Source organism: Alternaria conjuncta (assembly GCF_024043145.1).
Source record: "Alternaria conjuncta strain BMP 0040 chromosome Unknown scaffold_5, whole genome shotgun sequence".
Classification (NCBI taxonomy): Eukaryota; Fungi; Ascomycota; class Dothideomycetes; order Pleosporales; family Pleosporaceae; genus Alternaria; species Alternaria conjuncta.
The window spans coordinates 206,540-234,303 of NW_026250094.1; the positions used below are offsets into that span (position 1 = coordinate 206,540).

The following is a 27,764-nucleotide window of genomic DNA, read 5'->3' on the forward strand; positions in this document are numbered from 1 at the left end:
CAGAGGTTCATAATCCCTTATGTTCACCAAGACGAAACATATTCTCTCTCAACCCACCACTTCAACATCTGGCAGCCATGAGCTCTCTACTACTGCGTGTATTCCGGCCCGTGCTGACCTCATTGTTTGAGTATGCCGGCTATCCTATTTCCGTGAGCTTTCCAGACCAACATACGCCCTTCCGGTCGAATGTCGCAGTGTCACCAGCGACCAACACCGAAACTTCTTCATCAGACCAACCCACGAACTCCCACGATGAGTTACCAGGGCCGTTCCGGCTATTCTCACTGCCAGGCGAGCTCCGAAACATCATCTATGCTCACGTTCTCGAAACGGATGAGCCTATCCTCATGGCACCATACCTCAAGAACGGAGTCTTACACCAGCGTCTAATCCTCGAGGATCCGACCCAAAAACTACGGATAGATCTAAACCAAATGAAATTCGTCTGCAAACAACTCTACGAGGAAACATCAGCTCTCCCACCAACCCTTTGTCCAGAACTGATCTTCCCCCTCCGCAACGACACGCCCGACTCCGCTTCTAGCATATGCGCAAGCTACATTGCCAACGCCAGACCCGAGCAACTCAACAGCATCCGCCGCATCCACGTCCACGAGCGCATCGCATACAGACAGGTTCCTTTCTCGCCGCACCTCTTCGACCCTTGCATAGCCCAGCTCGTAACATTCGCCACCCACCACCCCTCCACGTCGATCCACGCCTTCCTCCACAGCTCCGACCCCAAGGTCTCCAACGACACATCCAAATTCCCCATCGCAGGCTTCTCCTACGAGATAGCTCGCAAACGGGTAGAGTGCGGGTCCGGATACTACAGCGCTTGGTACAGTATCGACAGGGCTCTGGATGAGATGGCGGAGACATGGTCGGACCATGCGTTTGAACCGCAGCCGTTTCCGCAGAACTTTGTGTTTAGGCTGGGATGTGGGGTGAGGTGGAGCAATTGGCAGCAGTGGGTTGGGCTGGAGTTTCCGAGGCCGATGCTTACGAGGACGGGGGCTAATTATACGGGGAGGTATGATATTTGGTTTTTGGGGCGGACGTGAGACGGGCAGTGGAGATAGTAGGGTGGAGCTTTGGGGAGGAGGGTGGTTAGAAGGATGGTAGTCTTCGTGGTTGATGTCATAGGACTGTTATTGACATACATGAGATATCACCCACTATGCAAGCATCACATGTGCCTGGGGAGAACACTGATTGCTTCCCGAAAATCTCTGCATTCATATGAACTACACGGCAGCAGAACTAACTTCCATGAGCTTTCTGCCTCATCCATTCAACCCGTTCTACCCACCTTCAATCTTGTCGCGGCGGCGGGAGAATATAGCCGCCGTAAGCGAAGAGGTCGACCCCCGTGGGTTCGAACAGGTCCTTTAAGTCCCCCAAGAAGCCTGACTGTGCAGGACCAAGTGCTGGCTGCGACACGTGCTCTTGGGATAGCGGTACACCTGCCGCTTTTTTGATACGAGCCTGTGTAAGAAGCCGTTGGCCAGTTGGCAACTGCTGTGGCGGCGGTTGTGCTTTTCCAGTAGCAGGAGTCTGTTGTACCGGCAGCGATTGCTGCGCTTGATGCAGTGGCAGCGTTTGCTGCGACCGAGGTGGACCATATGGGCCCATGTCTAGGTCAGGGTACCTTGCACGCTGAAGCGCCAGGAACTGCTCACCGTCTGTCAAGGCCTGCTCAACTGGCGTCTCGCCCACAGTCTCTGGCACCGTCTGGGTTGCCATTGCGGGTTTGCGTCTCGTTTCTGCGTTGAGCTGATGTACTAGCGTGAGATGTTCGCGCCTCAGCTGTTCATGCTTTTGCTGCAGTGTCGTGATAGCAGTCGCCTGTTGCTGCATTGTCGTCATAGCAGCTTCAAGACGCTGCTCTTGCTCTTGCAACCTACTTTCCAAGTGCCTATTGTAGGCATGCCTAGGGTCAGTACAACTGCTTCGAGGACCGTATGTCTCAGGTACACGGCCATACTCAGCGCCGTAGCTGCTGTTTTGATAGCCGACATGATAGCCAGGCTCTTGGTATTCACCAAAGCGCATACCGTTAGCCGACTTCTGATGGTCGCGCACTACAATTGGGCGGAGACTCTCCGCGTAATGTCCACGTTGTGGATTATCATGCTGCCGCTCATTAGGCGGGCCATCGCCACCGTTACCAAGGCCTTGGCTGAAATGCTGCTGCAGGTGCGAATCTTCTGCCATGGTGGTGTTCATGGTCGTTTGCAGCGGTGTGGGATGTTAATGCTGCGGTCAAAAGTTTCGGTGTCGCGTTGAGACTCGCCTTTGTTTGGCCAAGGCGCTAGTGCGCTGATCACGTGCTCGGTGCGCAGCCCGCGCACCATTTTGACCGCTGCCATCACGCAGCGCCATCGTTACAAAGCCAAACAGCCGCAAAGATCGGTGTAACACGAAGAGGCATCAACGACCACAGCACAGCAGATGACGAACCGGGAATCGATCCACCCCGATCGCAAACTCATGACTGGGCTAGATCCTAGCCGAGCTGAGGCGCCGTAACGCTCTTCATGAAGCCAAGTTCAAAGAGTAGATTGCTGCTGCCAACGAGCGCACAGCGCAACCCAGTGAGAAAATTTGCAAGATCCAACCTCTGTCCAATGAGGTCAAAGTAACTGTTGACTAAATCAAGGAACATGGGGGGAAAATTGTGTGCGGGAAAGGAAGCACATCTTGAGGAACGCCGCAAACTACTAAATGGGAATCTCGAACGCTGAGTGACGCCAATCCAGCATACGCCGCTGGCGATGCCGCAACACGATGAGGGAATTTGCAGTGTAGACTGCGGGTTTGTAGCTCGATCCATACCAGAACTTATTCCTTACATGCATCGAATTAACATGTCTTTCCAATCTTAACTACCTGTAGCGAACACTGCATAGGCATGTGTTTAGGATCAGCAATTAGACTGCAAACATAACGTGTTCTTGCATGCCACACTGTAGGCCTGGCAAAACACTTTGTCACCATACAAAAGCGACCGTACTAGAGGTTTCACGGCTGCGGGCGTTGACTTACATTCACACTCTGAGGATTGCGATCTCTCTCATTTGATGAGGAGTACCTTTGCGTATGTGGTGATTATGTATTTCGGGAGTCATGAGTAGCTCGTCTCGCTCTGCGTCATCGCAGTACCATGGATGGGATGGAAGGGAACCAGAATAGACTTACATTCACTTCACGTCATTGCGCTGAGTCCTGCCAGGGACTACCCTCTGCACCCGCGACAGAAGCCAGTCATATATCGCCCGCCGCCGCTGCTGCAACCCGGCCTTCCCTCTTCTTTTGGCGCGCTTGGTTGTGGACCTCGGGAGATTCACGGGTACTACTGACGCTCGCTCTTCCTCCCTTTGTGCCTTGACCTCCGCCCTCGCTTAGCCTGCGCATTTGCTCTTGCCTCCACGCGATTTTCGCTGTAGCAACCTCCAAACTCTTTGTCCCGGCATTGCAAGAACGATAAACAGCGACAGCGATCAACAGTATAGCTCAGTCAATGGCGACTGCGAGTGCCGAGGGCAGCGGCGCAGGTAATCTCAGCTATTGCAATCACTTCTACGACACTAACACTTTTGCTAGTGCCAAAATCGATCCTGCCTCAGTTCCATAGTCCGCTTCTCCGATTACCTGGCGAGATCCGCAACAGGATCTATGAATACGCACTGGAGGACTCAAAACCGCTACGTGTGATTGGTAATCTTCACAAGGCACCATACAAGGCCCACGCAACGCGATTACACCAGTTCAATACACTCAAGCACACTTGTCGGCAGCTTCGCACAGAGACTGCTTGGATGGGTGTTTCGCCGGCTGACGCGTCCTTTCACTCTTCCTATAACACCTTTAGCCAAACCCTCGTTCCTGGAACTCGGCAACTTGAGTGTTACAAGCATGATCGACCCACAGACAGCTTTCTCTCGGATATACCCTTTGATGACTTCGTTTTTTTCTGCCAAAGAAATCCGCAGCTCGAAGTGGCTATCTTTTCGCAAGCTCTACGAAAGGATCTTGGATGTCGCGGTTTGCTTGTTGCCGGGGCGGCGCTACAGCGTGTTCTGCGAAGGAAAAAGCTGCCTTTCCAGGTAGATGCGGGTATTGCAAGTGAAATTAGAAAGATGGCAAGACACATGCACAAGAACACGAATATGAGGCTATGGAGGTTCCGCTCAGGAGGCAGACTGCTCTCGGGAAACATCAAGGTTTATCCGATGGAGGAGTTCGATGAAGCCGAAGTGCGGTACTCGTATCTCCAGAAGAAGAAGGGGTTCGAGGACTGGGTCGCGCAGATCAGGGAGTGGTACAGAGACGGCATTTGAGGCACGTTATTCGTGGAGCAAGAAGGACAGCCGGAAAGAAGTGCTTCTATAACGAGAGTTTGGAGATGCCTGGACAGTGCTATAGTTTCTCGAGTTCTTCACATCCGAGGTGACACGCCGATACTAGCATGGGGGCAATCAGATACATAGGTACATCGAATATGAGACGCCCAATCCCTGATCCATGATATGAGTATGCCTGCGCGAAAGTTGCACGTGCACTGTGACCCATTCTGGAAGCTTAGCTATTATGCGCCGGGACTGGGTAAATGTGGCTAGTATCGTGATGAAGGAGAGTGTTAGGCATCGTGATTCAGCGCATATCATTTATAGAACGGATGCAATGAGTAGAGCGTATGCATCGTCTAAGTTCGAGTGCTTTCATGCGTTGACTGGGAAAAAGATGTGTCAAGGGAAAGCACGCTGTCATGCCCTTTCTGGTCGCTAGCGGGGCTTGGCGATAACTAATCCGCATTACCCCAGAGCTCCTTCTCCACACCCCATTCCGCCCCATCCGATGGGAAAGAGCCAACACACGCTTTGCAGAAGCCATTGAGAAGGCAAAACAACACATATGATTGTAACAGGCGTGCTACTACGGCTTGCACCTTGATCAAAGTCTCATACGAATGTCAACATCCTCACAGCTCCAATGCGACATTCACCACGGCAGCATCGATCGCGCTTCGCGGAGGTGGCCTGAACCTTTCCCAAAGCAGGATGCCATCCGCCACGCGGGAAGCTTTCGCGCTTCTCGACTCAGGCAGAGGATGAAAGGAGGCTCAAAAGAGGCGATACATTAGGCAAAAGAAACGGCAGTCGGCTCGTTCATCACGGGACTACATCATTCATTGGTGGATCGGCGCCTCTCTGGGGTCAAGGAATCTCCACAGCCGGAGGAAAGCCGTCCGAAGCAATTTGTATAAGAGGTCGCGCTCCCCACGGGGTGGAACGTCTGTTTGGCTCTTTTCAGAACGACGGCGACATGTTGCTACCAAGCTTAAGAGAAATGGCTCTTTGGCATTGGTGCGCTCAATCGAATGGTTGATACTGGTACGTATGCTTGCTTATTTCGTCACATCCCGCATCTTTCTGTTTGCGGTCGGCACCCCATACTCACACCACCCACGGGGTACCTGTCTACTATAGCACGGAGTCAAGGCTAACCATCATAGACGTATCTGGAGACTCCAACAACGTGTCTCCCCACATGCGCACCACAACCGTCATCCCACATACTGCCGTTCCCAACATCCGGTAACCCCTCGGTCTCCCGAACATCACCCGGTCTCACAATCTCGACGCGAAAGCGTGACCTGGATGTCGGCACCTGTCACATTGCTCATCTCACGATGCTCTCGCATTGATCCACACGGACCCGTATTTCTCAGAAACTTCAGGACTCTTGGCTCAGGATTTTCACGCTTTGATGCACGTAGCGGGCCGCTAGCGCTGCAACCTCGGAGTCGGAGATGAGGTTTTTATCGCGCGTCGGCCAAGACCGGCGTTTGCTGGGAAACCTGCCAAGTTCGTACCGCCGACACCGAGATGCGCTGCCAGCGATGAAAACTCACGGTGACGTAGAGGTGGACATCTGACGTCGCAAGTCTCGATTTACCGCGCTCCGCGAAGAATTTGGATATCCCGCAGGAACTGTCACCCCCGGTTTTCTAATGCAGAAGCTCTGGCGCACCAGTTACCGGCTACTAGGACGAAAAACGTGCTGCCCTAGCTGGAGAACAACCTTTTCGTTCCGGCTACCCTCCAATGGCGAACAGATGGACTTGTCACCGGTGTGAACGATCCAACGCGACTTGAGGCTCTGCGGAAGCTAGCGAGTGCCGTCACGTCCGTGCGTACACGTCTTGCATATTGTCCAACGATATGAGGCACTTGTCAGCCTCGTCTGCACTATAGACGCGTCTATGCCCCTGCATAAGGAAACATCCCGGGTAGCTCCAAGCTATCTCATAGGCCGGCTGGATGAAGTCTAACATTGGATACTCGGATGGAGCAGTTCGCCGATACTGAAGCGCACCCCATCATCACCATCCACAATGGCTGTGTAAGGGGAAACCGTTGCAGCACGCGATACTGGAGTCACTGGGGCAAGATCACAAACTATGCGACCCCGTATACGACCCCGAGGGGCAATCCACCAGAACCGGAAGGGTGGTATACTTGCAACAGCTGCAGTGGGCCGATCGTTGCACTATCAACTGTCTGTGCTTCTCGGCGTGTCCAGCAACCATTCCGATACTACGCGATGAAGAAAATTCACGACCGGCAGCTCTCCGGCTCGAGCGTGCTCGTGACAGGCTGCCCCGTTGCCAGCTCCAGCTCCACGATGCGATGTCATCATACCTCCGTTGTCAGGGCGCTCGTGCGAGCATATCTCCTTTCGCCTCCATGGCTAGGGCGTTCTGGAAAATGTTAGTCGGATGGGTATGCGGATGAGACTGACACTGGGGCTCCACTGTCAATAGACCCTACGAACCCGTCTCCGCATGCATTTTCTGCTATTTATACGGCGCAGCCTTCTCCTCACAGCCCACACTGGTCTCCTCTTCTCCAGCTTCTCTCCAGCTCACTTCGTTTGAGACGTATACCCCGCGCTGCAGACCAGCTCGACTTTTGCTCGATACCCTTTTGCTTTTCTCTATTGATTCCTAATTACCACGCGCCCAACATGACGGTCATGTCGCGTTTCTTCAAGAAGAAGGCGACCGAGGAGGAGATCCACGAGAAGGGAACACCCAACACCGCCACTCCTGCGGACACACCTCCCAGGGGAAACTCTGAGACCGTCCAGGCTGCGGATCTCGAGCCCAAGGGCCGTGTGCCTGCCATTGCCGTTATCCTCGGTGCTTGTGCCAGTATCGGTGGATTCATGTTCGGATATGAGTCTGGACAGATCTCTGGTTTCCTCGAGATGGACGACTTCAAGGCGCGTTTCGGCGGTGAGAACAACGAGTTCTCTGCTGTCCGCTCTGGTGCCATTGTCGGTCTTCTTGCGTAAGTCACTTCGTTCGCAATGCGATGAACGCGCCTAACAATCTCCCAGTGTCGGTACTCTCTTCGGATGCTTGGGCTCAGCTCCTCTCGCTGACACCTTCGGTCGTCGTCTTACTATCTCCGGTTCCGCTTTCTTCTACATCATCGGTGTCATTATCGAAATCACCAGCAAGAACGTCTGGGTTCAATTCGCCATGGGCCGCTTCACTGCCGGTCTCGGTATCGGAGCTCTCTCTACCGTCGTTCCCATGTACCAATCCGAGTCGATCCCCAAGCGCATCCGTGGTGCCACCGTCTCCTCTTACCAACTGTTCATCACGCTCGGTATCTGGACCGCATACATGGTCAACTACGGCACGGAGAAGGACTACGTCAACAGCGCTCAATGGCGCATTCCCAACGGTCTTTCCGCACTCTGGGCCATCATCCTTGGTAGCACCATCCTCCTCCTCCCCGAGTCTCCCCGCTACGCATACCGCAAGGGCAAGGTCGACGAGGCTCGTATGAACATGGCCCGTCTCAACGGTGTCGACCCCCATAGCGCCTTCATCGACGCCGAGATTGCTGAGATCCAGGAGAAGCTCGAGGCTGAGTCTGCTGGCGGCGACCACCCATGGCACGAGATCTTCACCGGCCCCCGCATGCTGTACCGCACTCTCCTCGGTATGGTCCTCCAGGCCGGTCAGCAGTTGACAGGTGCCAACTACTTCTTCTACTACGGCACAACCATCTTCTCCGCCACCGGCCTCTCCAACTCATACGTCACCTCCATCATTCTCGGAACCGTCAACGTCGTCGCTACCATCTTCGGTCTCTGGGTCGTCGAGAACGTCGGCCGCAGAAAGGCCATGATGGTCGGTGCTGCCTGGATGGCCATGTGCCTCTTCATCTACTCCTTCGTCGGTCACTACGCCCTCGACCAGAACCTTCCCCAGAGCACGCCCGCTGCCGGAAACGTCATGATTGTCTTCACCTGCCTGTTCATTGCCGCGTTCGCCACTACCTGGGGCCCCCTCGTCTGGGCCATCGTCGGAGAATTGTACCCTGCCCGCTACCGCGCTACCTGCATGGGTCTCGCCACCGCCTCCAACTGGCTCTTCAACTTCATCATCTCCTTCTGCTCTACCCTCATCACCGACCGCATCGACTACTTCTACGGTCTCGTCTTCGCCGTCTCCCTCGTCCTGCTCTTCTTCGTCGTCTACTTCTTCATGATTGAGACTAAGGGCCGCTCGCTCGAGGAGATCGACACTATGTACATGATTCACGTCAACCCTATCACCAGCGCCAAGTGGGATGCGTCGAGCTTGGCCAAGGACGGCCTTGTCGACACCGACAGGCTGCACATGGGTCCTGGCGGTCGCAACTTCAGCAAGGCGGAGCAGGCTGGTACCCACGGTGGTATCTTGGAGCCTGCCGAGCGCAACGAGAACCAGGTCTAGATGATTGGTTGTAGGAATGAGGCTATGACGGAGAAGATGTGTTCACGTTTGGAGTGGACTGTGACGGCCTAAAATTTATCAGTTGTAATTCAGTATGAGTGTCCGTATGTAGGACAGAAAATGGGATGCCAATATGGTGCATGCCCTCAATACATTATCATCAAATCACTTGCAGTCTTCTCATGGTGCGTGAATGCTTTTCGTGTTGTTCTCGTATCTCAGCCCAGACCTTCGAATACTTCGTCTCCCTAATGCCACAAACATCTCCGACAATTTGATGCCACTCGTCTCCCGTCCCAGGTAGCCCATCCAGATCGTTGTATTGCAAAAGCCGAATCCAAGTGATGATTGCAGCCTACAGCGCATGTTCCGAGCTTTCATGATACTGACCGGAGTCTATGTAATTAGCAAACCATTCTGTAACCCCAGGAATCATTGAAAAATATACCTAACTCACCATAGAAGCTCCGATGTTTCTAGACACCCTCTCGCTGCCACTTTTCAATCTCCTTGATGCAGAGCTTGATCTGCTCTCCGCCATGTCTCTGTATGTCTTCCTCACTGAAGACAGGTTGGACAAGATCGCCAGGCCCTGTACCAGGGAATATGCGGATATGACTCGGGATTGGCTCCTCTCGATCAGAGCCAAGACGAACGGCCATCCGGCGCATGAACGGAGAGAGAACAGCATGGTTCTCGTGCATGTGTCTGGCGTACAGGAGGCCGGCAGCCTTCATAAGCCACATATCGGCGGATTCGATTTCGCCGAGAGAGCCGACATATAAGTGAAACTTGATACCGGGCCAAAATGCGACATATGGCGCCAATATCTCGACTCCCTTGTTCCATGAGCTCACCCATCCCGAGGAACTCGAATATTCGTCGCATAGTGTGACTTGACGAATGCATTGCTGCTGACTCCACGAGCACGTAGTAACGAATGTATGGAAGTCTGCGATTTGCCGGTCAGACTGAAAAGCCAGGTCGTTCAGTCTCAGACCTAGGCCCTTGGTTTCGTCGTAGAGCTGGCGACAGACGTATTTGAGCCGGTTAGATTCGACCCAGTGCTCATAGAGTCGATGCCCTCTGAAGCTCTTCGGGTGAGTCTCGATCATAAGGAGGCCTCTATCTTCGGTGAGTGCGTACTGTCAAGCTGTTAGCACGAATAGTAGGATGTCTTAGCACCGCGTTGGCAAAGCATAGTAAGGGAGCTACATACTAGTAATAAGTTAGCAAGATATTTTAAAAGCTATTCGTGGCGGCTACTTTACCCTCATAGATTATATCGCGGAGTTCTCTCGGTAGAGCGAGTAGGCGGTTTGGGACCGACGGTGGTGCTGAGCCGCCTGTGGCGAGTGGCTGTGAGTGTGGGAGGCGCATACTGAGTGTCGGCGACAGTAAGTAGTGCGAGGAGGAGGAGAAGCGGAGAGGCAAGTAAAGTCTCAGTGTTGTTGTCTAGGAGACCAGTCCGTTTGCTCTGGGGCTTGGCGGGCCACAGAGACTCATATGGAAGGAGCGACTGCATATGTGACGTCACAGCGAGAAGAGTGAAGAAGTCCAACCAAGCGGAAATATTGAGTGGATTGTGTAGTATGAGCCCTGATCATTTCCTAGACTCGGCGACCATCTTCGCGAAAGCCACTAGAACCTAGACATGGCTACTTATCAACTCTTGCAGCCGGAGCCTCTGAGATGTTTTCTGAAAGACAAGCCCAAGTTGAACCTTTTCGCCGTCTCACTGATGGACGCTCCATGATATCCAAGAAGCGTTGGCAGCGACTCAAAAACCCTCCTGGAACCACTGTTTACACTGTGCAACCCAACCATCGACATCTTCAATGTCAGAGTAGGGATCAGTGCGCCTGAGTTCTTCCTCGTCAAAACTCTTAGGGAACACTTGTACAGCCGTCGAATCCGCCCAAAAGCCATCTCGAGGGATAGAGCGATACTGTGCCAAGCGACCTGCGCTATCCTTGAGCTCTGCACTGGCAAGAACAGGAAACGTGCCTCTTATCGCACACTGAGCCACGCTGCCCTCCCAGTGCCAAGCCTGGAGACTATGTTGGCCCGAAAGCCAATCAAGTCGTACCTCCACAGACAGGGCTGGATATCTCTTGCTGATCGTATCCGCTGCCTGCAATTCCATGTGCAGTCTCGCAGATGACGTCTGCAAGATCGCGACGCTTCCGACTCGTCCGAAATTCGCAGGCGAACAGTGCTTCTTAGTAAACTTGTCGAACAGTTCATAGCTGAATGAGCTGGGGAAAGTTAACTTGTTGTATCTCAAACCGAGGCCCTTAGTCTCGGCGTACAGCTGGCGACAAACGAACTTGAGCGAATTCGGATCGGGGCCTCGAGGGTTGTCTGCTGCACGGAGACGAGAGGGAGTAGATTTTAAGACAACGAGTCCAGCTTTCTCGGTGAGTGCGTACTCGTAGATCATGTCGCGCAGCTCCCTCGGGAGGTCGAGCAACCTGAAGTGTCCAGACGCAGCCATCTATTGACATGTCAGTTGTGCGTCTCAACTGGAAGAACTCAGGTAATGTTTGCCTTTGTCGCGACCGACATACGGCAGTGGGCCCGGGCGCTTGAGATTGATGTTGGCGTACAGTATGGTAGTGGAGTGAGTGTCGCGGTTTGTTTGTAGTAAACAGGGAAAAGTGGGGCACCTCGAGATGAGCGAGGAAAGAGCGACCCGGTCGTGACGGTGAGGTCGAGCCGGCTACTGATAATTCGATCTCATGGATCATATATTGACTATTCATCCGCAACTAGGAAGTCCTGCAATCATTTCCCATACGTCCAAGTCAGAGGCGCGTCTCGCTATACATGATGCGTCATACGTAACATATCCCTTTTCCTTTTCCTTCACTTTCAAACTGGATGTCGTCGCCTTCAATGCCGCCGCTTGAACGCCAAGTGCTAAGGAAGAGCCCGTATTATGGTACAGAGAAGAAGGTAGATCGGTGAAATTACTGCAAAATAGGAACGCGAAAGAAGCAAAGGGGTATTTTGGGGGTATCTGTGGTGCGACGGTGGGTAGTGGTCGCACGTAAGGATGTTGGTAGGTTGTGGGGTGTTTGGTGGAGGGTATGAAGCGCGATGGAGTTACTGTTTAGTATCTGTTCACCTGGATGCATTAGTAAATCTACATCTTCAAAGGATAGCATTTCAAGCACTTACCGGTATCCCGGGCCTCTCCGGGCGCCTCTCCTCTCGCGGTACTCATCGTGTTCCTCAATGACTTCGACGACATCATCGCCCGGAACGCGTTGCCGTCCCTCCACGATGATGCTCCTCGCTCTCGGTGGCGCGCCCCTCCTCTCCTCAACAATGATCTGCGAGCGTCCACTGTTCCGCCTCGGGCTCCTGCTAATCTCGCGAACTTCAGACCGGCGTCGCGACGAGCGTCCGCCATGTGAATTGCGACGTGGCCTGCGCACTACAATCTCTTCCTCTCCGGCCATTGCCGTTGTCGTACCGGTCTTATTGTTGGTGTTCATCAGCGACTGGATGAGCCAGCAGATCAGGAGAAAGCCGGCGACGCTGCCTAGCACGATGCCGACGACGGTACCGGGCTCGGGACCGTCGGTATTGTAGTAGGTGGGTATTATACCCTGCTGGGCATATATAACGTTCTGTCGCTTGGCAATGGGGGCTGTCTTGGGCGCATCGAAGACAATCGCTGGCACGTCGAAGGCAGGCTGTCGGGCGCTGAGGCTGGAGTCGCGGGGCGCCATGTTGGCGATGACACTGAGGGGATCGCGTACGGCCGGCATGGTGAAGTCGAGCAGTATGCGACACTGGCCGCGAGAATGCGCGCTGGCAGCAAAGTGGTGGTGTTCGTATTTGGCGTGTTTGGGGGGCCGTCGTCTGGGGGAACAGCAGTTCCTGGCCTGGAACCGACGATGCCGGCGCTAGTTGTGGGGTGGAGGTAGATCAATCTGGTGTGCAGCAACACGCAACACAATGCTCGAGAAGGAACAAGACAGTCAAGCAATTGAAGGGTGCCGAAAATCCGTCCCAGGTAAAGAGAAGTGGGAAAAGCAGGGCGCGCTTGGGGATTTGACACAGTAGTGCGCTGGTTGACTACGACGCCATGATGCAATTATTCATCTTGTTATGGGGGCTGGGGCCCAATAATAGGAGGCTGAACCTCAACACCACCGCCCGCACCGCGCGACATCACGACACTCAATCTTCGGCCGATCTCTCCGCATGGCTCTTTTTCTGATCAATGTTGTCGCAATGCATCGCCTTTCCTGTTCAGCATCGTGATGCCGCCAAAAGCCATCCGCAACGCTCCGCGGGAGGCGCAACGCCTGAATGCCCAATTTGACCTCATCTCAACCTCGTACCCGGAACCTTGCTCCTAACAGTCGACCAACTCTGCCCGCCCATACTTGTTTCTTCCTCGCATGTTTCCTCTATTCGACTGGATCGCCCTGCGTCAGATCCTGCTTTGCGCAGATGATTCCCGGCCAATTGCGACGGCTTCGCGCGCCGAAACCACAACTCGCTTGTCGCGCCGTCACGTGAGACGTTTGCTGACCTTCCTGTCCGGGTTCTGGTGTGATCGCGACTGCCACAACAACATCCTGACTACCACCCGACAGCATACATCAAGCCAGCGCGAGCTTTGTGGAAGCTGCAAGTATCACTGTGTTATCTTCGTCGACTATAGGAGTTGGCGACATCTGATGGGATTCGGTGTTTTGCTACCCACCTGCACACGCAATTGTCAGGAACGCGTGCGCATGGCAAAGCGCAACTGCTACACGAGATGATACACACCCAAACAGCAAGATGGAGTGTATATGTATCCGTCTGTCCTTGCTCTTGGGGATCGATAGATAGTGAGAAACTACCTTGTAATCACTATGCCACCACAAGATGTGCTTACAGAGAACGCCCAGTCAGAGAACGTCCAGCCACAGGATGCGCGTCCAACTTTCATACCTAAGAATTGCTTACGTCTCAACAATCCTCACATGCTCCAGCTTCAAAGGGACATTTTCAGCCTGGAAGACAAGACCGAGCGCGTTTTGAAACCATTCGATCCATCCCACCGTTTCGACGCCATCAAAAGCTCGCTTGGGCAGAACAGCAAGAGCGAACGGATAAAAGATGACGGCATCTTTACACAGTGGCTTGCGCCCACTCATGCCCAACTACGAATTCAGATATGCGGTGGATCTAAGATCGACAGAACTTCAGCAGCTTCTTTCGCTGTTGAACACCTTCAAGGTCTCCAGTCGTCAAACTCTTCCAAGAAGACTCAGGTCCTGTATTTCTTTTGTCATCGTCCTGACCGTCGACGTAGTACTGCCAGCGCAGTGCTAAACGGCTGGATATATCAGCTTGTCCAACAAAGACCTGATTTGACTAAAGAATTTTGTGAATGGCTTCTTCAAGATCCCATTTATGTACCTTCCTACCTCGACAAGGCCAGAATGATGTGGGCCTTTTTACGACGGGCTGCAAAGCTGAGCAACGCGGGAATAACATACTGTTTGCTGGATGGCTTGGACGAATGTGGCGCAGAGAGTAGAGCTCTCATCCTTGAACTACTCGATCTTACGCTCCCGTACGAAGGCTGCCCGGAGACGCAGCCTACTCTGAAGTTCCTCGTCACCACCCGCATCCCTCTAGACGTCGCAAAATACGGGAATGTCGACTTGGATGCGCGCACTGGGAGCGGGTCTATGTCTTCCACTATGGGCTCGCTTACAGCCGAAGAGCATCTTAGCAGCCTGAGCCAGAAGTATAGCCGCATGGGTTTTATAGTGTTGCAGGTGCTCGCTGCCTACCTTTGCCCGCCAACCACCGGGCAGCTTCTGTCCATGTTCCCCGAGAGCCAGCGAACCCACGTTCTTGAATTCCTCGACTCTCGTCCAACCGAACTGCTAATTAGTTCCGAGCACATAGGGTTCGCAGATTCCGATGCGTGGCTCGCGCTCTCAGAGTCAAGTCTTGCGGAGGCCAACAATGCCAAGCTTGCTCGACAATGCCTAGAGTTAATCGGCGCTGGCCTTGCTCAGATCGATATGGCAGATCTGGAAAACGACGAATCTATTTGGGTCTCGCAAGTCCCTACCGACTTGAAGTATGCAGTAAATCACTGGGCTGAACATATCAAACTTCTGAAGGACATCCCGCAAGACTTGGTGGCATTGATCGAGGCGACCTTTTGCCCTGAACCAATAGTCCTGGAGAAGTGGTGGATCATGTTCATGACCTGGAATTACGGCATCTCCCCGTATCATGATGTTCGTAAACATCATACAACACTCCTCCACGTATGCGCCCTCTTTGGTCTCGACAAGCTCATCGAGGCCCCCTCCTCGTATTGGTTGCTGGTAGAGGACATGTCATCACTAGACGCCCAGATGCTAGCACCGGTCGATGTCGCGATCTTGCATAACCATATTCAGACGGCCAAATTTCTCGCTACAACCTTCGAGTTCTCTGGAAGTTTCTCATGTATCCTCGCGGCTGGTTCCAGTGTGGAAATAGCAGATCCGATCCATTCGAGACATGGCCCCACTGATATACATCTAACGAAAGAACAAATCGAGGCGGTATTGTGGAACGCAGTCTGCACCGGTATATCAGAAATGCTCGACGGCGCCATCAACTTCGTGTTCGTAAAATCGTCCGGCGACCTTTTCCCATGGAACAAAACGTCATACGCTGAAGCCATCATAGATTCCGGTGAATACCAGCTGCTGAAACACATCCTGACAACGGTCAATATGCAGGAGAAGGCTGCCCACCTCATCGAATACGCAACATGGCATCACGAACCGCGCATGCTCCAGGAGATACTAGACTACGAGGTCGTGCGCGAAATGATCAGACACAATCAGATAAATCTTCGCAACGCTCTGAGCAACGCACTCTTCCGCAGAAGCCCCCGGATGACAGAACTGTTACTCAGCGAAAAGACTATGAACTTCCCAGCCCTTGTCAACAATCCAAGACCGCTGGAATGGGCAGTCAAGCACCCCAATATCCACACTCTCATGGTATTCCTAGCACGACCGAACTTTCGTTTCGACAGGGGCGCCATTGAAGAAGGCATCGCGCTGAACCTCATGTTGCACAACGCGGGCCAAGAAAGCGGTGTCGATATCGATAGTCTTGGTAAGCTACTCAAGCGTGGTGCGCGAATGCGGTACGAAGACTTTGGCATGACTGCTCTACACGTCGCTGCCGAGATCGGTCGGATGCCAGTCATGAAGACCCTCCTAGACAATCTTACCGAAGACGAGATCAAAGAGGATATTGACCGCAGATGTAGCCGCGCCCACAGAAGTCAAGGTCGGGAAGGTATGACTGCATTGGCTATCGCTGCTTTGACGGGCCGCTTGGAGATAGTGCAGTGCTTGTTGGCTAAGGGAGCGGATATTGATGTGGAAGATAAGAAGGGGAAGACTGCTGTGCAGCTGGCGCGAGAAACTGGTCGGGTCGATATTGCGGATACGATCTTGGATAGTTGATGCTGTGGGGATGTTTGAAGAGTATGGAAAGGAACCGAGGTAGGTTTGATAGTAGTTATTCGCTGTTCAACCTAGACCTGAGCATCTCCGCACCTCACCCACTTCCAATCCCTATACCTCCAACCATGCGCATACATCAGCTGTGCGACCTCTTTCCTCCTGCGGACATTCTCTCTCCCCCATTGGCCCTTCAGTGCAAGGTCCAGCAAGCCTACGCCACCTTCCTCAAGCCCAGGATCAGCGCCAGCATACAGCAGCCTATCAACCCAATCCAGCCACCCATTTTTTACTGCCACGAACAGCGGGCTCGATAAGAAAATAGACCTATTTGATATGCTAACGCGGCTCACAGTCCAAACGACTGCCCATGTGCGCTTCGCACCTCTGGAACATACATATATCCAGCCTTCGTCACGGACCACATGGGTGAACTTCCTTTGAAGGCGCCGCTGGTATGCTACACCGAAGTGATGCGCAGGTATTATAGCTAATGTACCCAGCGCTTTGTTACTACTCGTTGATAGAGTATTAAGAGGGGGAAAGAAGTTGCAAAATGTCTTATCTTTGAGTGTTCGGGCAAAGAATCCCTCGAATATGGAAAGTTTACCGTAGAAGTTCGGTATGCTCTCCATCCATTCATATACAGCATTGAAGACGCGCTGGTTGCCTTTTGTGGTGGCGGCGATGAGGAGGTCTTGAACGAGGATCCGTCTTGCTACGTCTTTTCTGAGGAAGGCGTTGCCTCCTGCTTTATCTTTCATGTGCTGGGTGCAGTGATTCAACAAGATGTCGATTATGTCCTTGCGCTGACTGACCTCGAGGACGGCGATAGAGAGGTATGTGTACAGCCGTTTCTGTTTTATGTCTTTTACTGACCGTAGGAGTAGCCGGAGCACGTTTTGACGTCCGGTACAAATTGCAAAGCCAAGAAGGGTCGTACCAAAACAGTAATTTAAATCGTCTACGCTGCTGCGAAAGCCTGCAAATAGCTCGAGTATCGTGTTTTCATCTTCGACATCGATGGCACAACAGATCCTCAGGAACTTGCGATCGTTCTCGACGCGCGTTTCGGGGTCGTCATCCACTGTATACCCGTCGTAGTGTGGCAAATGCTTCGCTCCATCCGCTGAGTTCGCGTGTGCAACGACCCAGCTCTCCTTCCAGTACTCGTGCATGCACCAGCTTATCCAGGTTCCCAGTTTCTTACGTCTAACTGCATGGTCTTGTTCTGATATCCCCAGCCTTTTGAGCTCAGCCTTATACACCGGAATGAAGAGATGTGCAAATAGGCTACGTTTGGCGCCCTGTCTTTTTACACGATGTTGGAAGTATGCGTAGCGAAGGTTCAACGGAACGCTGTCGAAGCGAGGATAGCGAACACGTTCACGACTGAAGGCGGGGTCGCGGTAAGGAACGAATCGGAATGACACCAGGCCGTGATCAGTGAAGAACGTTGACAACACCTCATCGTCGATTAGATCTATATGAAGTTAGCTATATGGTGAGGTTCGCCGAGTATAGTAAACGTACGACTGGTAAGCCTCAGCTGAAAGAACTCGTGACGGGTATAGGAAGCGGAAGCGAGTTCCAAGATCCATCGCAGTATTTCGAGTGGTACTTTCATATTCGAATTTGATGGGGTGGGATTGTTAGATGATGGAACAAGGGCAGGAAACGCAGGTTTTGAAGAATGAGTGCATGACTGTTCGAAGTTCTGTGAGTCAGCGTGAACCATACTTTGGTCAACCTGTCGAGCGAGAGACATTGGTCATGAACGCATTGACTGAACGCATCTCTAGACCAATATTCGCATCGTTCACGTGCTGTACATTGTGTTACTGTCTCAGTGGGCTGTGGCCATTACTAATCCAAAGCTGCCGTTGGGTGAAGTCATGCGCCTCGCGCCATCTGAGTTCTCTGAGCAGATAAATTGATAGACGTTTGAGCCTCTTGGTCGGCTTTCATCATACCACTGATAAAAGGTAGTGGGGCTGTGATTATTGTTCCTGTATGCTGTAACAAGGATGGGTCGTGCTGGCCGGTGCTCGCGCGACGTGTTCAGTTCGGAATGAGCACGCAACTGCCATGGCTGCGAGCTTAGCAAGGTCGTAGCTGCTGATGTGTTGAATGTAATAAGTTTCGATCCTGCTTTCGTATGCGATGATCTTGTCAATGCGCGAGGTGGCTGGTTAGAGGGCGCTAGTATGACGCAATCGTGACTCGCGCTATCATGCTGACTATGCAGGGCCATCACAACATTCGCGATCACTGGAAAGTCGTTCTTACATTCTCATTGCTTTCCAGATTAAGTGACTTTTTGTTGATACATGTACAAAGAATTCTGAATCAGCGATAGCTAGCCATAACTTCTGGTATTTCCCAAAATCACCACTGCCTACACACAAGCGCCTCGCTTCCAGCATCGCGTTCTACACCAACACCGCACTTGTCGAAACCCGCGTCTTCTGATCCGGAAACCAGCCTACCAGCGCACCTGGAAGGTTGCGATGTTCCAGTTGGTGTCAGGTCCTCGCTTTAGCTATTTGTGAATACGATCCCGCCGACGCGACTGTTGAATTCTCTCTTCCACAGTGGCATCATGGACCTTGGGAGTAGGTTGTCACCATCGGCGCCGAATACTTCCAAAATGACATCATGGCTCTCGGCAATCTTTCCCGCACTGGATGACCCGTACTGTCGGATGATCGCCGTATGTAAGTTGATGAGCTTGTCTTTACGTCGCACCACAATGTTCTTGAACAGAGCCCTGAGGGACTCTTCAGACGGCTCTGGGAAGTTTGTGTTGACATGCAGCTCTCTCATACTCTCCGGAAGCATGTCGCCCATGCAGGGGATGTCGATATGCCCCCACGTCCGCGCACCAGTTGGAATATGCGCATCACGGCCCTGGCGCTGTCCGCTCTCCAGTGGCGGTCCACAGAAGCATTCAACGTCCACCTCCAGCTTTTGCAATCTCGTAAAGCGCAGGAACGAGGAAAGACCGTTTACAATCTCTCCATGCAGCTCGTCAATGGTGATGGCGAGGTCAACAATAGTATCGCTGTTGTAGTTCGCCAGGGTCTCGATCATTTCGCCCGCATTCCAATCGTGTTCAAGACCATCCCATTTTGTTTGGTGTGAGTACTTGAAGACTTGGAGAGCTGGTGTGTTTGTGAGGAAGGCCGAGAGTCCCGTAGCGTCCATGCAACAGTAGGCGAATTCGACACGGGTCAAGGGAGATTTGACATTTGGGTTGAGCCAGTTGAAGGGAACACCTCCCCAATCCTCGTCAACCGCAACGCAGCTGACAGCGTAGATGTTTCGTATACTATTGAGAGTCATGAAAGGCGCGAGACATTGCAAGCCAACTCTGACGTCATACCCTTCCTCCACGAACGGTAACAAAGTCTCGAGCCGAGCCAGGGGCTTCTGCCGGTGCCCATCTGCATTGGACATGGCGACAAGCGACTGCACATTAGAAACAAGAGCCTCGGCGCCCTCACCTTCCCTGACCTCATGCCACCTATCAGGCAGTTGCAGCGTCTTCAGGTTGGGTAGAAGACTTAACAAAGCGACGGTCGCATACAACTTGTCCATATTCGACTGGTCGCCCGCTCTGTCTTCTTCCAGAATGCGACCCCACCACTCTTCCTCGTCAGCATCGGCGTAATATTCGGCGCGCCGCAGCAGATCTCTGATATTTTCCATCTCCTGCTCATCTTCGCGGAAACTGTGCGGGGTGGTATCCTCCGGCATTTCATCGTCTTGCCGGTGATCCCAGAGAGAAAGAGTCTCAATGTACTCAGCAATGATCGGATCGCGAGAGATGTCGTGCAGGATAGCCAATGTGTCACCGCGACGAGTCCGGCTCATGTTAGTCGTGTGGCTCCAAGTCTTGCGCATGTCATTGTGCTGTCGGATCTGGGACGCAGCGCGTCCATACACAGTCTTACATGAGAGTACGAAGCTTTCAAGACCATCAGGTGCGGTACGGTCAATGATCAGGTCAAGAAGTTCTGGTGGAAGATCGAGGAGTCCCATGGTAGCCTTCGAGGTGGCGCGGCCGGCGTCAATGCCGCCAAAAAGTAAAGAGCAGGCGGAAGTCCTGGCAGGCAGGTGCGTGGCGAAGTTGTGGCTTTAAGTGTCAAACGTGTAGTAAAGGTATGATTCCACGGTTCCGATGCGAGCTAGTTGAAGCTACTGGTGGCGGCTCTCACCTGTGCACGAACAGATTCTAGAATCGCAACAGCGCAGGGTCCAGAGATGTTGGGCAGCGGAAGAGAAGGTCCGAAACTGGCAAGTAAGCGAAAACACAAAGGTCGTTCATTGGTTTCGGTGTAAATCTCCTTTGCTCTTCTCGTTTGAATCCTGTGGTGGGGTAAGCTAGCGGCGCTTTGGGCCTAGCCTGTGCAAAAAAAGAAGGCTCTCATAGCTTCGATCTCCGACCACATGCGCCTCGCTTGATGTCTAGCAACATCGTCCTACATTTAACATGTCGATGCATATATATATGTGGCATCGTTACTCCACGGAGCTCTCCCAAAAGTGGCCCCCATATCTGTTTCGAAGCGCCCGGTCTGATGAGGTCTTCCACCGGTTTATGGACAGTCGCGACGATCACACAAAGATCGATCCCATGCCAGTTTTGATACAGATTCCTTGATATATTCTTTCATGGGCTGAGATGTGGGCGTTGCTTTAGTGCTTTACGGGTGAAGTACCCGTCTTACAATGTTGCAGGGTCATAGCACTCGATCTGTCCACTTCCTTGTCGAAGATAACCACTCTCTGTCTCGAGAACTACATACATATCGGAACAACCTTCGCAAAGAGATATGCTGCGTACATTCGTTTGGATTGCTGTTTTATATACGTGGAGTCAATCTGTAGCACAGACTTGTGGTTGCGAGAATTGTTTGGGCAGAGAACCTGATTGTGCACTGGCTATGATACTGTGACCAATTGCAAACAAACCCTTTTGCCCAGAAGTAGGCTGAACACACCAATTGGTTGTCTACATGACCCCGCATTACCGGACGTGCTTCTTTTCTGCATATCTCATATCTAAAAACTTGATTCAGTTCCACATGTTGATCGGGTGGTCGAGTATCTAGGTATTCCTCTCCTGATGCGGAGCCCACTGGCATGTACAACCCGATATCTCTTAGTTTATGCGGTCGAGCCCGGATGAGTCGCACTACTGGGATCGTGAAGCGAAACCTTGGGCCGGAGAATGGGTTAGCTCGTTTCTAGTCGACCCAGTCAAGGGTCCGGCAATTCTCCCCGTTGAAGAAGCAAGGATACATACGGTGTATACCCCCAACGCTAAGCGATATGTACTCATGTACAGGACGTGTGGTCCTCCCGGTGCTATCTTTTCGCATGGAAGAAGCAAGCTTACAAACGGTCTATACCCCCATCGCCAAGCGATCCATACTCATGTACAGAACGTGTAGTCCACCCGGTGCTATCTGTAGTTAGTTTAACGTCGATGGAAGGATCGATGAACAGTGATAGTCTAAGTTCGGTGCATCGTCGAGCGGGATGACCCTGAGTGAAAGTGACTGACTTGCATAAGCAGGTTTGTGCCAGACTTCTTGTACGGAATAGTGCTGGTGCAGGAGTAGTGCTGTTGGTACGGATGGGCCCTCCGACCCAATCATGGTGCTTCTGAACGCGATGTCACGTGGACTGAGGGAATGTGCTAGATATCGTTCTCACATATCTGAGCGCTACCGAGGTAGTTGAACAGCGATTACAGGTATCGTACTCTTTTTACACTCAAACATCTTCACACAGATCATCAAGAGGCCCTTTCGAATTTCTTTAGTTGTCTTTCCAAGTGTCAAAGGGTTGCGCGCCCCAAAGTGTCCGATATGCCCCGGCATCGTTTCAGCCCAACTGTGAAGAAGTCGTTCCCAGTAAGGCAGCTACACTTCTGCATATCAAGGCGGGTATCATGACTACCGGCGTCTTTATGCAGTCTTGTCACAACCGTCTAGCAACTGGGGCTGCGGGCCACGAAGCAAGGATATAATGCGTCATCACCAGAGCATTGCGCAATGCGAGGATCCTCTTCGACGGCCACTAAGAATATCGCGTAACGCGGAGAAATGTAATGGAATGCACTACATTTGGTGCGACTTGGCGCAGATTGCGATCTTGTCCAAAGCAAGTACCACCTCTCCCCGAAAGTCTTCCTTTGAGATGCAAGTCTGCTGAAACCCCACTTCATTCATCTGTCAACATGGCACTGTATGGCCTCCCATTGCTATTCACTCATCGCTTTGCCAACTTTCGGTGCTGTAATAAATTGCAGATTCCAGTTATGCCATGTAGTATTGGGTAATAACACCGAGCCTTCTAACCCTACAAGTATACGGCAACGTGGCCTGCCCCGCCACTTGCATCTCCACAACTTTCGGGCTCTGTTGCGCTGTTTCTCATTTCCAGCGCTGCTCGAAATCCTCCAACGGCTGCGGGTCTAAATTACGAAGTGAAACGGTATTAGGCGCCGGTGACACTTCATCCTCCCAGGCATTACCTTCGGCTACTCCCGTCAGAGGCCCGTGATGCGGGTAGGCATTACGACGACCATCTACATCTGAATGACTGGGCCGGCGGTGATGCTGAAAAGTCTTCTCAATCTGTTCGCCAACCGATAGAGGCGTGTAGTACACAGACGAGTCTCTTAAGTCGATCGGAGATGGCGATGCCGCTGGAGGTTCGTCAAGCGACATTGCATCAAGGTTGGACTGAGTGAGTGGTGACGGCGCGGTCATGCGTGGCTCGAAATTGGGCATGGTCATCTCTTCAATCCGGTTTGCACGCAGGCTGTTTACGTGCGACGGATGCCGTGATTCAGTAAAGAACCCCTTGATCTCCTGGCACGCATCGGCGACGCTGTCGGCCAGACGATCCTCCCAAACTCGTTGACCTCGTCTCGGATGATAATCGCCGTAAGCCAAGGCGTCGTCTTCATGCGGGTAACGGCTATGAGTGATGTGCAGCTGCTCTATTGCGCGCTTCCTCTGCCGTGCTGGAGAAGGTAATTTGGTCGATGGTGCATGGGGCGACCCAGGTTCCAGTTGTTTGACGTCTTCAACAGACCCATCAGTACTGCTGGGAGTTTCCTGACCCTCACCGCTGGAGTCATCGTCACGTATGTCTTCCTTCTTTTGAAAGGTGGGTTGCGGGGCACGTCGGTGGATGTCGTACTTGAAGTTTGTCTTCCCTGTCCGCTTTTCATCGATGAACTGGGGAAATTCGTTGAGTGCTTTTTGGGGCTGACCACGTCTGTTCATGCAGAACTTCTGAATCTCGGCGGGAGTGAAGAAGTCGGATGGTACCATACGCCCAAAGCGGCGGCCCATGCGATTGAGCTCTTTCCGCGGCACAGTCACCTGCTTGTCGCTGCCAAAGATGCGTGTAAATGTGATGCCAGCAGTGATGTCGTCAGCGAAACCGAGATACACTTGGGTGTCTACACGACCTGGGCGATACAAAGCTTCGTCCAATGAATCAGGAGCGTTTGTTGTCAGGATGACGATGTGGCCTTCTCGCGATCCAGGTCCATCTAGAGTGTTCAGCAAACCACTTAGAGTGACTTTTGTCCTCGACGGGGGAGGCGGCGGAGGCGGTAACTTTTTCTTTCTAGAATCCACATTCTTACGCTTCTTCTTCTTCGGCCTTGCATTCCATGAGCTGATGGACTCTGAGCTACTCTCCCCCTCCTCCTCCTCCTCCTCATCTTCGTCACTATCTTCTTGTTCTTCCAAAGGCGGCAGCGCCATGGTGCGTTCACGGACAATGCCCGCAGCGTCAATGTCTTCGAAGAGGATGACGCAGCGAGCGGGCAGATTCTTCACATCGTTCTGCAAAATGGTGTCGTCCATGCCTGCAAGGTCAATCACGCAAAGCGGCAAATTGTAATGACTCGCAATTGCGGTAGACAAGCTGGTCTTGCCTGTGCCAGCCGGACCATAGAATAAGTAACCTCTCCGGTATGGCGTTCCATTCTGGTAGTAATAGTCCTCCGTCCCATCGGCAAAGAACACCTGGAGATCAGTCAGAAGCTCTTGTTTCTTGAGTGGGTTCATGTCAATCGTCTCAAGACTACGTTTCCTCGAAGTATGGTTTACATTGCGATGGGCAGAGACGTAAAGGACAGTCAGGGACGTCATCTGGCCGCTGACAGTCTTATGAACGGCTTTCAGCAAGGCTTCGATGGGCTTTTTACTGCCCCACATGCAGCGTAACGTGAGTTTGTCGTAGGTTCGGCCATCCGGTTTGTACAGCAGAAATGGTACGCCTTCGTGGAAGAAAGGAGTGTAGCCAGCAGAAGCTATGAGGTGGTGAGAGTTGCTCTCATCATTGTTGGCGGTCTTTTGCTCATGCGACAGATCTTTCCACTCCAAATGTTCGAAAGTCGGAAGCCATGCGAACAGCTGGTTGGATGGTTGCTTGCTGATCCACATCAAAAGGTCGGTGACCAGCGCATCGCTACTGTCGAGCTCAAGTGAGTTTGTGAGGTTCGAACTGAGCCAGTCGTATGTTGCCTTGCCGTATGTGCGAGCGGGAATGCATAAAGCAATAGCCCAAACCAGATAGGTGAGGTCTATGCCTATGTTGCAATCGATCCAGACCTTGATAGCTTGGAACAGTGGCTTGTTCATGCTGTTCTCGATTGATGAGTCCATCAACGTCTCGAGAAAGTTCTTCTCATTCTTCACTCTTCGATCTTTCGTCTTCCGGCGAGAGTCATGGCGGCGGTCATCGTCGTCCCAGCTATCATCGCTCATCGTTGGGACCCTTTCAACTGAGACTATGGTAAAGCCGATAGCTGACTATTAGAAAGATAGGAGAGCGTATTGCGCTTGGCGTATGAAAGTGTTGAAGGTTGAACGGCCGTTGAAAGTTGCAGAACGGCTATAGTTGATATAAGACCAAGAGAGCGGTACATTATATAGACAGATAAGTTCCCAGCAGGAACAGTCGTGAAGGATCGATTGGTTCGCGCTCTGCTTCGGCGCCTGTCGAGTATCGAGTGAAAACACATCCCGTTGGAAACCATAGTCGGTATAGAACAACTTTCACCCGCTCTACAAAGTGAAGAATACTTACTACAGTACCAGATCTGTTTCCATTATTGTATTATTAGCAGACTTTCGAATCGGACAGATTAAGTATGTGTTTTTCTGTCAGCCTTCTCAAGAATGTGCGGTCAGCTCCGCGGATCAGTGTATCAACCCCGATCATGTATAGGAAATCACTAGGTAGTGACTTTGGAGATGTAGCAAGTTCTGGACGCGTCGAAGCGGAACGCGCGTGTGGCGACGTTGTAGGTGAGGACGCGATCATGGCTGGAGTCTGGCGATATTCGCGTGATCAACAGTTTGTTTTGCGATACGCTTGCTGGGTGATTGTTATCTGCCATGAAAGTGTTGGGAAGGTGAAAGAAGGAAGTACTGCGAAGACGCGTGGCAGGGCCTGAGAGCGGGAAGCGCGCTAGCGCGCTCGGCCACCCAACCATCTCGTGGTTCATGAGATCCCACCAGGAACAATCCACAGCAGCCTGACTGAGCCGAGATCGCCGCGCAACCTGCGATGAAGCTGCTCTTTCGAGTCGCGCATATTCTGCTGGTACTCGTCCTCTCGTCTCTGCTGATATACAGCGTCTATTACGCGTTCGCGCTTCTAGCGGAAGACCAGCAGCACAGCTCGCCGCAGTCAGTGCAAGCCGATTCCGAATTGGACACCGACTACGTATCTCGCAAGCCATCACCACAAGAAATAGTATGTATCTTCCAATGGCCGCATCGAGATGGTCGTGTACTGACGTTACACAGGCTGCATCGATGAACACATTGTGGGACTACCTGGACGACTGGGATGAAGAGCATTGCAAGAATGTCTGCGAGGCTTCGTGGGTTGCCTGCCGACTGAGGAATTGCTATCACCTACCGGATGTCAGGAAGCAAGAGCTGTGAAGATAAGTCATGGATAATGGCTTGCGACGCTGGACGGCGCGTCTGCGATCTCGCTGCAACATCATCTGGAGCATTCTGAACGTGTCTCGGCGATTGCAGAAGAGTTCAATATATTCGAATAACGATCGTGTGGGGTTGCGCGAGACTCAGACGATGAATGTCCAATGCCGGAGTGCCCCACACCCTTCATCAATATGGCTAAGAGTACCATACGCCCATGCATCACTACTATTCGTCCATGGAATCCAGGAACGCGGGAACCTATCCCATTAGGAATTCTACAGCCTGCGACGATACTGGACATCGTTGTTTTGAAAGCCCGTGAACTCTCGCTGTTGACACACCAAGATCGCTACAACCATCATGGCTTTTCTCTTTGCCCTGGCTTCGATGGCGACGTCCACCATGGCTTTCGACTGCACCCGCGAATATCTCCAGAACACAGCAGACTCCTACGTCGACCTAATGGCAACCGGCCAACACGACCGTTTCGAAAACATCGCCTACACCATGAAATACTTCGAAAACAACGTGACCGCCTCACTTCTCAACGGCGTACCCGCCTTCGGTCTAACCATTGACACCCATCGCTCCATCCTCGATACCACACAATGCAAGACAATGACCGAGCTCATCGTCACCGACACCAAACATCCCTACGTCATACACACGCAAATGACTCTAAACCCCGAAGGCAACGTAAACCTCATCGACAGCATCGTAACCGACGCAGGCGACTGGGCCTTCAACGCAACCGGCACCTCCTACTGGAACCGCCAAGAAACCTGGACGTCTATTCCCGAAGCCTTACGCGACACCCGCGAGACCATCAAAGCAGCTGGCGAAGCCTACGCCGACCGCTGTAACGACGTCACAGTCCACGTCCCCTTCGGCACGCCCTGCGCGCGTCTCGAAGGTGGTGCGTATACTGGTCGTGGAAATCTCTCGGCGAATACGTGTGATATCGGTGGGCTGCCTGAACATATCCCCATGACTAATCGCAAGTATGTTGTTGATGAGGTGATGGGTGTTGTGGACATTTTCATGGGGTTTACGGGGCTGGATCGCACGAGGAATACGGAGGGGGCGCCGGATAGTCATATGTTCCGGGTTGAAGGGGGGAGGATTAGGTATATTCATACGGCGAGTGCGTGTTTTGTGGATGGGTGTGGGATGAATGGTACTGGTAAGTTGATGAGTCTGAAGTGCTGTTGATTCGTGCGCTGACGTGTTGATAGGTATTCCGCTTGGTCTTGGACCTCGGACGCTACAGCGGGGTATCAAGCTTCATTAGCTTACATTCGGTGTAGCCGATCGTTGCAAGCTCGTTGTTGGAGGTCATATGTGACCGATTCTGAAGATGGTGCCGGCATCAATTCATCGGGACTACCAAGCAATGCCACTCTACTAGACACTGCTGCACACTCACTAGTAGTTCCTTCCTTCTCTGACCTCTCAACACCCGCGCAA

General features: G+C 52.4%; 12 protein-coding genes across 12 annotated transcripts; 5 read left to right on the plus strand and 7 right to left on the minus strand.

Annotated features, from left to right (window-relative positions):
- Window positions 1-77: 77 nt before the first annotated feature.
- Window positions 78-1,067, plus strand: J4E85_003728 (uncharacterized protein; the record flags this gene model as incomplete). The annotated part of the gene is made up of 1 exon (XM_051467994.1): window positions 78-1,067. The coding sequence occupies one exon, from the start codon at window positions 78-80 to the stop codon at window positions 1,065-1,067; it is 990 nt and encodes a 329-aa protein (XP_051327586.1).
- A 250-nt stretch (window positions 1,068-1,317) lies between these two features.
- J4E85_003729 (uncharacterized protein) lies at window positions 1,318-2,220 on the minus strand (the record flags this gene model as incomplete). The annotated part of the gene is made up of 2 exons (XM_051467995.1): window positions 1,318-1,921; window positions 1,991-2,220. 2 exons carry the CDS (start codon window positions 2,218-2,220, stop codon window positions 1,318-1,320), a joined length of 834 nt encoding a protein of 277 aa, XP_051327587.1.
- A 4,815-nt stretch (window positions 2,221-7,035) lies between these two features.
- Window positions 7,036-8,803, plus strand: J4E85_003730 (uncharacterized protein; the record flags this gene model as incomplete). The annotated part of the gene is made up of 2 exons (XM_051467996.1): window positions 7,036-7,361; window positions 7,411-8,803. The coding sequence occupies 2 exons, from the start codon at window positions 7,036-7,038 to the stop codon at window positions 8,801-8,803; spliced, it is 1,719 nt and encodes a 572-aa protein (XP_051327588.1).
- Window positions 8,804-9,279: 476 nt separating this feature from the next.
- J4E85_003731 (uncharacterized protein) lies at window positions 9,280-10,328 on the minus strand (the record flags this gene model as incomplete). The annotated part of the gene is made up of 2 exons (XM_051467997.1): window positions 9,280-9,948; window positions 10,134-10,328. The coding sequence occupies 2 exons, from the start codon at window positions 10,326-10,328 to the stop codon at window positions 9,280-9,282; spliced, it is 864 nt and encodes a 287-aa protein (XP_051327589.1).
- Window positions 10,329-10,583: 255 nt separating this feature from the next.
- On the minus strand, window positions 10,584-11,300 carry J4E85_003732 (uncharacterized protein; the record flags this gene model as incomplete). Its single annotated transcript, XM_051467998.1, has 1 exon — window positions 10,584-11,300. The coding sequence occupies one exon, from the start codon at window positions 11,298-11,300 to the stop codon at window positions 10,584-10,586; it is 717 nt and encodes a 238-aa protein (XP_051327590.1).
- Window positions 11,301-11,982: 682 nt separating this feature from the next.
- J4E85_003733 (uncharacterized protein) lies at window positions 11,983-12,582 on the minus strand (the record flags this gene model as incomplete). Its single annotated transcript, XM_051467999.1, has 1 exon — window positions 11,983-12,582. One exon carries the CDS (start codon window positions 12,580-12,582, stop codon window positions 11,983-11,985), a length of 600 nt encoding a protein of 199 aa, XP_051327591.1.
- A 1,101-nt stretch (window positions 12,583-13,683) lies between these two features.
- Window positions 13,684-16,305, plus strand: J4E85_003734 (uncharacterized protein; the record flags this gene model as incomplete). The annotated part of the gene is made up of 2 exons (XM_051468000.1): window positions 13,684-14,090; window positions 14,256-16,305. The coding sequence occupies 2 exons, from the start codon at window positions 13,684-13,686 to the stop codon at window positions 16,303-16,305; spliced, it is 2,457 nt and encodes an 818-aa protein (XP_051327592.1).
- A 346-nt stretch (window positions 16,306-16,651) lies between these two features.
- Window positions 16,652-17,929, minus strand: J4E85_003735 (uncharacterized protein; the record flags this gene model as incomplete). Its single annotated transcript, XM_051468001.1, has 3 exons — window positions 16,652-16,666; window positions 16,701-17,785; window positions 17,836-17,929. The coding sequence occupies 3 exons, from the start codon at window positions 17,927-17,929 to the stop codon at window positions 16,652-16,654; spliced, it is 1,194 nt and encodes a 397-aa protein (XP_051327593.1).
- Window positions 17,930-18,840: 911 nt separating this feature from the next.
- On the minus strand, window positions 18,841-20,346 carry J4E85_003736 (uncharacterized protein; the record flags this gene model as incomplete). The annotated part of the gene is made up of 1 exon (XM_051468002.1): window positions 18,841-20,346. The coding sequence occupies one exon, from the start codon at window positions 20,344-20,346 to the stop codon at window positions 18,841-18,843; it is 1,506 nt and encodes a 501-aa protein (XP_051327594.1).
- Window positions 20,347-22,748: 2,402 nt separating this feature from the next.
- J4E85_003737 (uncharacterized protein) lies at window positions 22,749-25,106 on the minus strand (the record flags this gene model as incomplete). The annotated part of the gene is made up of 1 exon (XM_051468003.1): window positions 22,749-25,106. One exon carries the CDS (start codon window positions 25,104-25,106, stop codon window positions 22,749-22,751), a length of 2,358 nt encoding a protein of 785 aa, XP_051327595.1.
- An 805-nt stretch (window positions 25,107-25,911) lies between these two features.
- On the plus strand, window positions 25,912-26,294 carry J4E85_003738 (uncharacterized protein; the record flags this gene model as incomplete). The annotated part of the gene is made up of 2 exons (XM_051468004.1): window positions 25,912-26,100; window positions 26,154-26,294. The coding sequence occupies 2 exons, from the start codon at window positions 25,912-25,914 to the stop codon at window positions 26,292-26,294; spliced, it is 330 nt and encodes a 109-aa protein (XP_051327596.1).
- Window positions 26,295-26,657: 363 nt separating this feature from the next.
- J4E85_003739 (uncharacterized protein) lies at window positions 26,658-27,588 on the plus strand (the record flags this gene model as incomplete). The annotated part of the gene is made up of 2 exons (XM_051468005.1): window positions 26,658-27,480; window positions 27,533-27,588. 2 exons carry the CDS (start codon window positions 26,658-26,660, stop codon window positions 27,586-27,588), a joined length of 879 nt encoding a protein of 292 aa, XP_051327597.1.
- Window positions 27,589-27,764: the final 176 nt, after the last annotated feature.